At 48.9% G+C, this 10871-nt stretch overlaps 1 protein-coding gene and 1 long non-coding RNA gene across 3 annotated transcripts in view; both read left to right on the top strand.

Moving 5' to 3' along the window:
* The first annotated feature begins 1531 nt into the window (after nt 1-1531).
* Nucleotides 1532-10871, top strand: part of grk4 (G protein-coupled receptor kinase 4) — a 29244-nt gene continuing 19904 nt past the window's right edge. The window contains exon 1 of one of the 2 annotated variants that reach the window (XM_057034449.1): nt 1532-1922. In XM_057034449.1, the coding sequence (XP_056890429.1) occupies nt 1871-1922 (52 nt within the window). In that variant the 5' untranslated portion in view covers nt 1532-1870. The remainder of the gene's footprint in view (nt 1923-10871) is intronic. The other variant, XM_057034448.1, reaches the window with a different exon arrangement.
* On the top strand, nt 2028-9402 carry LOC130526694 (uncharacterized). Its single transcript, XR_008950829.1, has 2 exons — nt 2028-5832; nt 6593-9402. It is a non-coding gene; the product is annotated as an uncharacterized LOC130526694 (long non-coding RNA).

Raw genomic sequence — 10871 nt, 5'->3', positions numbered from 1 at the left:
GGTACCCATGATTCGCCGGCTCATCGCAGGGCCCCGGCCCTTCGGTACCTTGCTCAAGGGTACCTGGGTGGTGCTCTGAAGGTGTTGTGGCCCCTCGCGCTGCTACCAGAACAACTTCTCCCTCTGCTTCTCAGCCCCGTCCCCTACAGGCTGAGCCACACCACCCATTTTATATATTACATATTTTACTAGATATTTTACAACTCTGGAAGCCAAATGCAACAAAATCTCATTTCCAAAGGCACTGGGGTGTAGTTTGTACCATAAAAATAAAGGAAGTCCAAGTTTAGTTTATATTGTGAAGGCAGAAGTGATCCAAGGTTAACAGAGTAGGTCACGCTGTGCTCGGAGCATTTAAGATCAAAACCCCTCAGCTGTCAACATTTCCTGAAAATGTCATTAAAAACTATTAATAACTTTTCGAGTTATTGTTCACAGACGATTATAAAGTAAGTAAATGTATTTTTCCCCCCAAACACGATTCATTTTAAACAGTAAGAACAAAGAAAAATAAAAACTGATTGAGTGACAGAAACGATATCACATAAAGGAAAAAATACATTCTAGATTAATCGTCGTGTCTGATTTTTAATATGAAAAAATAGAAATGATTTAAATCCGTTTCTTACTATTTTGCAGGTACGTCACATCACCGCTAGATGGCAGAATTTGACGTACAGTGTGCGCAATATTTTACCATAAACGACTGTTATTTAAAAAAAATCTAAAACAAAAACACATTTTAAGCATAGACAGCCGTATGTCGTGGCATCTAGTGAAAATATGCATGTGTGAGTTTGCATGTGCATATGTGCATGAATATGAACGCTTACGAGCGAAGCTGCACGCATTAAATTATTTTTCTTTACTCTACAATGAGAAAAAAATGCTTAAAATCAACATTTCGCTTTCGTATTAATGACGTAATCTGTACCTGTTGACCCCAATGAGTTATTAGGTCAAATAATAGTTATTTATGTTCTGCTCCCACACCCAGTTCCTCTAGAAAACAGCGCGCTAGAGGGAGAACACCCGATGCTGATCCAAAAGATAGATTAGACCGTCCGGAGGGATTCCAGCTCTCAAGAGTGGCCGCGAGGAATTTCGAGTCTTATCTTTTTCCTACAGGCTGTATGACACAGCACAACAAGTTAAAACCCTTCCACTGTTATCTTCACAAGATGGAACCGTCGGAGTCAATAAGACGGGGCAGCAGGACAGCGAACTGGCCCCTTAACCGGAAGAAACGGCCAGTAATTTCTAACTTTATTGGATCAATTTACGCAGAACACTGAAAGCAGGTTTGTGCAAATAATTCAGGAGGATTAAAGTTCATATTCTGGGGTAAAACATTTATAAATATAAACATCTTTTAAAATAATAATTAAAAAAATCTTAAACAGTATTTCTAATTTGTGGGAACCGTGGAAATAAATTTTACACGCACGTAAAAGCGTGCGTGCGTGTGTGTGTGGTAAACTGATCCCTCCTCCTCGTGCTGGTTCGCTGTGTAGAGGAGGGGCGAGGAAGAGGAGGAGGAGGAGGAGGAGGGAGCCGAAGCAGGAAGGAAGGCAGGCGGGCAGTGAATGCTAACAAGCCTCGTCGTAACCATCCAGCTCCGCAGGCTCGCGCTGACTGGGAAAGAGGAGAATTCCAGAAAGAGACGTCTTGCAGGAGGGGACCGAGGCGACCGCCGACCACCGACGATGCGTCAGTGCCGCGTTCGCCGTGTGCGCGTGCAGCAGCCCCACCGTCGTCGGCACGTTTGATCCGAGAAAAAAAAAAAAAAAATCCCGTCTTTTTTTTTTTCTTTTTTTTTTTCTCCGCTGAGTGAAATGTATCGTGACTGCGCGGGTCTCGTATTCTGACAATGGAGATTGAAAATATCGTGGCCAACACGGTTCTCCTGAAGGCGAGAGAAGGTAAGCGGCGTCAACCCCCCCCCTCTTTCTTTAATATAAGAAATTAATACGCCCCCCCTCCACACACACACACACACACCACACACACACACACACACACACACACACACACACACACACACACACACACTACCTTTACAGCACGGCCATGGACGAGCCCGAGATCTTCGGGATCTCTGCCTTTGCTGCCCTCGCTCACCAAAGACGTCCTGAAATAAAAAGACGTCAGCTGGTGAAAGACGTTTAGCCGTCAGGATAAAGTGGAGGTGAACAACGCGGGGAGTGTTTGCAGCATCGTGTTGCGTTCCAGGCTCCCCCCCCCCCTCTTCACACGAGCCCTAGAGGCTTCGGTGGATGTGTACATTTTACAGGGAGCTGATGTCGAGTTAACATCCAAAGCTCCTCCTGAGTATACATTAATGACAGCCTTTATTGCTGCCATTGTTCGTGCGTGGTGCGTTCAAAGCCCGACCAGGCTTCGCATGTGTACGTGTGTTCGGATTTGACGCAGACATATACCACCGCAGTTCCGTTTGGCTCCGCGTTAGGTGATGTTCGGTGGCCTGAGGAATGCTGCATTTCGCGAGTGGTGGGAGGCTATAAGGAGGCCTGTCACGTAGCCCCGGGTGCACGCTGCTCCGTGGGCCGGTGATCCCGCAGCGGCTCACCTGGAGGTGGCACAAGAGGCGCGGATCCATCTGTTTTCAGCAGCTATTTTGTAGCCAGCGAGTGGGCGCAGGGTGGGTGTACACTGTAGTAGCTGCCAGTGTTATTACTGCTCAACTGCCCCCCCCCCTCCTTTCTTCCAGTGTTAGTGAGCTAAGCGGCAGCACAAGCTGATCATTCTGCGGGAACAGAGGCTTTCGCGACGCGCACATAGCGCAGGGGTCGCGCTTCGCTGTGCGCATACGCGGAGGCCTTTGGCTGCTGACGCTTTGCATTATATTCGGACTGCGTTTCAGCTCGGGCCTGGACGCCGACACTGCTGTGAAATGGATTATTCACAGCAGCAGCGAGTCCATTTGCGGGGTAGCAGCTGCTCCCCGCAAGACGCCGGGCTCTCCCCCCCTGTTACCTGCCGCTCAATGGCGCTGGCGGCCACAACTGCAGCATCTGGACCAGCCAGCAGAGGCTTCTGCAATAAAGGGGTCTGAGATGTTGGCTTTCCAGGTAGCATCTGCACACCGAAGAAGAAAATAGTCAAATACCACCCTCAAGTTTGTGCACTCCACTTGCCACATGGAAAATATCCTGAGAATGATCCTAAAAGATCCTCATCGTGCCCTGTGTTGTGCTGTCATAACGGGTAATAATTTATCCATTTAAGGTGCAAGGGAGGCTAATTTGATGAGCTCTTCCTGAGGTGGGCGATTGCCGCTGCCAGGAGTGTGTCAGACGTCACCGTTGCCGCCGTGGACGGTGTGGCGTGCCGCGTGCTTTGATGTGTGCGGACCACATTGTGTTTGCTGGGGTGTTTTTACCAGTCGCTTGGTTATAGGGGGGTAAAATGCAGTGGTCGTCGATCCCTAATTGGTAGTGTTGAAACCCCAGCGCCACGCGCTCGCATTAATACCAATGATACTGTAATTTGCAGCATTTCGTGTCATTACGTAATTAAGCGAACAAACGCGGCGCCGCCCCTTCCTTTCACGCACGGACCAAGAAAAAGCGTCAGCTGATGGAGGTGTTTGATTTCTTTTGTTACCCTCCGTTCCAGAAATGCCTCCAAAAACGAATGGGACCTCAAGGCGGGTTCCTTGAAAACGTGGCCAGAAGATGCTAACGTTAGCACTTTTATTCGCACCTGTTGATGTGAAACCGGCGTGGAGCGTTACGGCTGGGCGTGTCCAACCGACGCGGCACGTGACAGGAACTGGTTTGGGCGGCAGAGGTCCTGCGCTTCCTAACGTTGTCGCCCTCGCAGGGTTTTCCCCAGGTTGCGAGAGATGATGCGCGTTAAACGAGAGGATGCTATTCCAGCCCGCTGGATCCACTGGCCCAAACAAGTATCGGACAGAGGTCCAAGAGCCGTTTCTTGTCGACAAGGATCAAATTTCTCCGGCACCTTCCGTGAAAGTATTAAATATTTGTAGTAAATACGCGCTCCCTCCGTGGGAGTGGAAGTGATCCAAACGTTCTGCTGCCGGGGGGGGTTGTGGGAAATGGAGTCAGTGGGAATGCCAGCGTCTATGTTTTGGCAGCAGCATTTCACAACATAATACAAACAGTGATGAATTGCAGCCTTTATTAGGACTGGAACCCCCCCCCCCCTCCCAACCCAGCCCGGACAGCACTGTAAAAAAGAATGTATTTTTTCTGATTGGCATTGGTCAGGAGATAAAATACCGGCTGGCGGCACCTTGACTCTCTGTGACCTCAACGGGCAAACGATAACTGGTATCGTCGCTGGAAAGTGTGATAACCCTTAAAAACAGCAACATCCTGACATTGAATTTTTAAAAAATATTATTATTGTGAGTGCAGAACTGTAACCTTGCCCTCCCCCACCACCACTTCGGTTTGAACAAGGATACAGAAAACTTTCTGTTCTCTGAAGACATTTCGCTTCTCATCAAACGCCGTCCCCCCCCCCCCCCGCCCAACGTGTGGTTGGCTGCCACCATCACGCAGATGATGCATCTCCCAGAAGCTCTGAGTCAATCTGCACTTGCGTTTTCGCTGCGAATTCCAGATTTTGTTAGCTTAGTCGGTATTTGAGGTCATACGTGCTGCTCCGATGGACCCGTTCCACCGGGCAGATCTTTCCCACATTGTTGGGTTGATTTTCATGCTGCGCTTCGTCACCCCAGATGTTCCAAACATCGTTTATTGGGCTTGAACGGAGGACGTAACCTCCCCGTTGCTGCGGGGCCTCCACCCTGAAGCGGTCCGCTCGCCACTTTCGCACACGGATTTGTCTCGCCTGCTGTTCCCCGCCGCGCACGTCTTCCTCTTCGTTAATAATTTGTTATGCTTTGCTTTTCCCGGCACAAACTCACCTCAGCAGGACTCGCGGGGAAGCGAGCGAGACTCCCATTTCACTTCAGAGGTTGCTTTCTTTTTTTTTTTTTTGAATGCGCTTTCACACGACCCCGAATAAACTGCGCTATCCAAGGAAATGAGCCTGGGATTTGTTTAAGGTGAACCCAACGGCTCCGACGTGACTGTTGTAACTCCGGTTCAGTTTCCGTATGTTTTGGAATGCTTCACCTCCCACTCCGGAACACGTAGGCTGTGCGGCGACGGCTGCAGTTCCCTACGTGTTTGTCTCGGGGCCTTTGTGACGTCCCTGACGAGTTGTCAAAGCACCCTTGGAAGAATTTTTGTAGGCCGCCCTCTCCTCAGAGGACCCCCCACCGTTTCAGGTCCTTCCCCAGGGGGGACACTGGCTCCCAGCATGCTTCCCTGGACTCCCAGAGCCACAGAAATGCTTCCTAACTGTCCAGAATTATAGATTTGAATGGCTTTGTTTCACATCTGTTCTTGCTTTTCTCTTTGAAGCCTCGTCCGTTGCTTTTGAGGCCTTTTATCCCACTTTGTGTTGCCAGTCATTTTTCATGTCTCTAACCGGTCGAGGCATTAATCACACTCTGCAGCAGCAGTGAAATTCAAACAGATAAACACATTTTTTCCTACCAATGTAATCAATTTTGGTCCAGGGTTGCTTTTAATATTTCATGTGTGCTTGTCAGTGCCTTTACGTCTGTGACCGGAGACCAAGCGTCTCCAGGATTGGGTGTAAATATTAGTATTTTCCACATTGGTAGTTTGCTTTCTATATTCAAATTGCTCTAAATTTGCTGCTGTTGTTTCTCTCATCCGTTCACCAGTCTTCATGAAAGGGAAGGAATGTGGGCCATCCAGTCCTCGCTAAAGAGAACTGCTGCTTGCGTAACTCTTTTCCACTAAGGTGAAAGCCATGTTTTTTTGAATGTAAAACATTTTTTCGCCCTTAAAGAGCACATGTGTAAGTCGATCTGTGCGCTGCCGGTGTCGCGCCCTCCCCGGTCCCCACCGCCCCTTAAATAGCATGCCCTCTCGGGCCGCTCGCGAGGGTTTTCCTGTGATGTCAACCAGCATAGCTTTAATAGTTTTGTGGTCAAAGCTGGACCAACACTTGTTGTCATCACTCAGGGGTGTTTCCCCCAGCTGTGGCTCATAAAACACATAGCTTTGTGACTGTTCCTTAATGTGGAACTCATTTTACTGTTATTACACCCACAAATTGGCTGTGTGGGGAACTGGATGCTGCTTCTTGCGAACGCAGCTTGGCCCTAGACGTGCGACAGAGCTGGGCGACTTTTGGGATGCTGACTAAGAATGACGAGATGCTTTTTGATGCATTTTGTAAAGAACCCCCCCCCCAGCGGCGTGGCATGGTTTAGTTTACCGTGTTCTAAATGCAAACGGCCCTGCATAACCTCTCAGTTTGCCTTTTTGGAAGGAGATAATATCATCTGCCCTTGGTTTAATTTCATATCACAGCTACCTTGAAAGTTTTAAAAGTGTCTCCTTATCGTAGCTAATCTTCAAGGTGTCATTTGTGCTGCTAAGTGTTCCACAACCAAGGTTGCTTTCTTACTTTCGGGCCATGGAAATAACCAGCACCGGTCCCCCGAAAGGCACGGCTGCAGATAACATATAATTAACCTTTAGTTTTGTCCTCATAGATAATGCAAGTGTCTGGCTCAAGTGTAGCCTCGCCATATTCATTGCCTCCTCCACCTCCACCGCCACCACCACCTCAGGCTGTGGGAACCGGGCTCGGCCGTCGAGCTTGATGAAGTGGAGCATCTCCCCGACGTGGAGAGATTTCAGGAGATGCAGGAAAAAGATCCTGCCAAGAGCGTGTGTTTATGCACCACGCGCTGTGTTTGTCTTTGCCCTTGCTTCTGTAAAACACTGCCTGCCCCTTCTGCTGTCTTGTTCTGTCATGGAACCAGCTCTGTTGTTGGAACACCGATCTTCACCTGACCCCCGTCTCCTCCCAGGATGAAGTGCAGGCTGGAGTCTTGGAATTAGCAAAGATATGTTGAGTAGAAGGGGCAGTGTGAGCAGCGCTGCCTGGTGTTCTCATGTTTCTGGGTGTGAACGTACAGGCAGACTTCAACGCAAACATACCGTCTTTGCTTTGAAGAGTCTCGCAGCTTTGAAGAGTCTCGCTCGCAGGCTTCTCCGGCTCGCCACACGCTGCACTTTTTCACTAAGCGATACAGCAACGTTTTCTACTGCTAATCGCTGGTTTTCCATGACACCGCGGCACCTGTCGGAGGCGGGTGGGGTCTTCCAAATGAGAAACACGCACGACGCTGTTAGCATGTAAACACAAGTCTTTGTTCATCTCTGATGAATGTTTGCTCTGCACTGTTGGCTCTCTGATCACCAGAGTCTTCACAATGATCCAATTTTATGACAGCGTGCGGCCAAATCCATACGCTATATAATGTGTAAAATGCTAAATTTAGCACACAATTTAAGTGCACACACAGAACGGAAATGCAACACACAAAAACAACTTTTTAAGCCAAAAAAAAATAGGTTTAGTTTTATCAAATGTGGATTAGAAACTGTAATTTACATTTTACTGTAACAAAGCAATCGCAAAATCCAAGCTAAGGACGGAGTTAGCGCGAGTTAGCGCTGCTGGCTAGGTCGTCAGCTCATCATCTCTTGTCTCGAGTCTTTTAGGCAATCTAATAGAGTTGGAGCTGCATTTTGTCCCGGGTCACATGACCCGGCAGGAAATTTGCAGCTTTGCTCGCCTCCCCCGCAACGCGAGAGACGCCTTCCGTTGTCCCGCTGAATTACCCAATGACATCGATGACACCTCAAGACGACACTGTCGCCTAATTATGACAATATAGTCTCAGTTTATTTCTACTTTGTAAAACTCGGCGAGCACAAAGGCCATATCCTGGCAGGAAGTCCAGACGCGTTCAACCTGCGCCGAGTTTACTCTGCTAAAGGGACTAAATTGAAAGGTTTGAAACAACAACGCTGACCGGTCACTGTTTACCTCGCAGTCTTCACGTGCACGTCAACGTGTAACGACGACGCCGCCAATGTGGCGACGTAAGAGCGGGAGGAGGAAATAGCCACGCCCTCATTGTGGAAGCCAGTATTTGTGTGGCCAGGGTTGACGTTAATATAATGGTACCTGTTGGGCAAGCTTGGCACCCTATAAAAGTACCGACTCGGCCCTGGTACCGCTATCGGAAGCTTCCAAACCGAGTAGGTGCGACTGGAAAAGTGGCATCGCTGGCTAATGTTTACCTTGGACGTCCCGTGTTTGACACTCAACCAACAGGAAGATTTGACGTGTAATTAGACGTGTATAACTACAGTGTTCAGTTTCTTGTTTTTTCAGTATATTCACAGGCTAGCCCGTCCCCTCTGCTATGACATCACGCCTCACCGCCACCCGAGACGTGTCCGCGTTGAGTGTCCCGAATCGTGCTGCGATGTGGCAGAACTCGCGCTGGACCCGGCGTAGAAGTGCTGGTGGGAAATGAACCGCCCGGTCATTTATCACGGCCATTGTGCCCGTGTGGACGCTCGTATCACAATGGGCCTAAACTAGGCCTGACCCGTGCTCATTTCCTACCATTTAAGTCGTGTTTTGGGTGGTCGATGCAAACCTACAGGAACATCGCACGTTGCGGGGTGGGGCTCGGCTCGGACGAGGCAAGGCCTGGTACAGAATATACAGGATATGGCAACCTTGTCCAAAAATACCGCGCTAACCCGCGTTATCAGTGTTTAGAACTTCTGAAACGTGTTTACTTAACAGCACATTCAGCAGCCGCCAAGGCTTTCTCTTCTATATTTGCTTTAGCTCAAAGTGTTGTCATGGAGGGACTCTGCAGGCACGTGCACGTGAGGACTGTCTTTATTTTCTCACTGTGTGGCTGTTTTGGAGCATCTCTGTTTGACATGTGTTCATCAGACGGACGCGCGGAAACAAACCATTGAGCTGAAACTGAGGCCAGATCGGTTCTGATCATAACGGGCTCCCACGTGCACACAACAGGCAGCCACCAATCTGCGCTAGTGACGCTGAAGATGTGGAGAAAACCGTGAAACAAGCCACCGGTCTGGTTTTTATTGGTCACAAAAACAGGATTTTGTTTGGAATTGCATGATAAAGTCGATATTAATCTACTGTTGATCATGATTAAAAACTATATATATTTAATTGGTAATGGAAATAAATATGTCGCTGCTGTCTGTGGACCAAATGATATGTTCCGGTGCTCTAAATAGATATAATTTATATAAATTATCACTTGGGAGTGTTTTGTTGGTTTGAATGTGACTTTTTTTTATGTTGGTCTGTGACGGGCCATAAAGTTTTTGGAATCTTTGGAAGACGTCGGCTCCAAACGCGTCTGCAACGCGTCATGTGCAGCGTTCTAGTGACAGAAACATAATTTAATCACAGTTCGTTAGGTTCTTATCTCTAATTCTGTTTTCTTTTTTTCTTTTTTTTTAAAAAAAACAACCTTTATCTTGCTGCAGCATCAAACTGAGATTTCCTGAAACTATTATTTGGGGCTGCGAGGTCGCCCCCCCCGCGGGTCACTCAAACCACAAATCTCTCGCTTCATCTTCCTCCAAATCGGAGCAGCTTGAAGGACCTCGTGTGTCACGTCGATGAGCCGTAATTAAAATGCTGCAGCGGCGCCGCGCCGCCCCGGCCGACACCTCCCGGAGGTTTCTGCAGCTGCAGGACCCGGCCCAAGATGGCGCCGGGTGTGACGGCCTTCCCCACCTCTGTAGAACACGTCTCCACCCCCCCACCCAGCCCCTCTCCCAATCAGAGTGAGTTATTACCAAGTAATTATAGTTGGAAACTGCTCTTCTCTCTACGTCTACCAGAATGTTTAACCCCCCCCCCAACACTAATTACAGCCAACTCATGTTTATTGCACTTGCATCCCGAGTTTACCGCTACAGATTCTGGTATCGTATGGTTTTATTTAGAATAAACGGCTGAGATATGATTGACAAAGGGGCGATTTTGTCGTTTATTCATTTGTGGCTGAAGCTCATATTTATGTGTCGGATAGTGACAGAAACCAGCGCGCGCTCCATATCTGCACATCAGCGGAGAAGAATGCGCCTCGTAAGAGGGCTCGGAGTCGGATTCCCCAGCGCGTCCCGGCGCCGGGTCGCTCCGCACATGTGCAGGCCTGTCCCGGGGAGTGTGAATGAGCCCAACCGGTCCCACATCTGTTTGCGGAGGGCCCGGAGCTCCGCGGGGAGAACCCAAGTTAAATAAATACTTGCTCCATCCTGTCTGCATTACGGGCCTGCACACACGGCTTTGACGTCAGAGCGACATTAACCAGGGCGGGGCGGCCCCGGCCGGCTCCAGCGGGCATGCGCGCTCGCTTTTACAATCTCCCGAATCTCGCCATGAAAAATCGTTTGCTTTTGTCTCGGCGCCGTTCTCGTTCCGGAGCGACCCGTCCCCCGTTTTCAGCCCTCCTCCCGCTGCGCTTCATTGATCATGACGTGTGTTTTTCTGGCTGAAGTGGCCACAGAGAACAGCCAGACAGGTGTAGCTGGTTATCATCAGGCGCTGCACACAGGAGCCAATTCAACATTTAACCTTTTTTTTAACTTTTTTTTTTCCTTTTCGTGAAGCAGACAGTTTGCATTTTTGGGGATTTGCTTGTTTCCATCTGCGGATCTGCAACAGGTTTGTGGAGCGGCCTGCCAACATGTAAACCTGTGAACAGATTATGGCTCATAAGGGACCGCTTGTTTTTTAGGCTGCCAGGGGAAAGTCGGAGTCAGAACGGGTGCAGGTGGGGGTGTGGCCTCACAGACTGGGACGCTTTTCTTGTCAATTTGCTGATTGAAAATTGTTATTGGGGGAAAAAAGGCCAGTTGGGTTTAATGCTCCCATTCAACTGGAAAGAAAGGTGGGGAAAAAATCCCACA

This window comes from Takifugu flavidus, chromosome 6 (genome assembly GCF_003711565.1).
Source record: "Takifugu flavidus isolate HTHZ2018 chromosome 6, ASM371156v2, whole genome shotgun sequence".
Lineage (NCBI taxonomy): Eukaryota > Metazoa > Chordata > Actinopteri > Tetraodontiformes > Tetraodontidae > Takifugu > Takifugu flavidus.
Note: the sequence above shows the minus strand (reverse complement) of the source record. Positions and strands in the feature narration are given on the sequence as shown.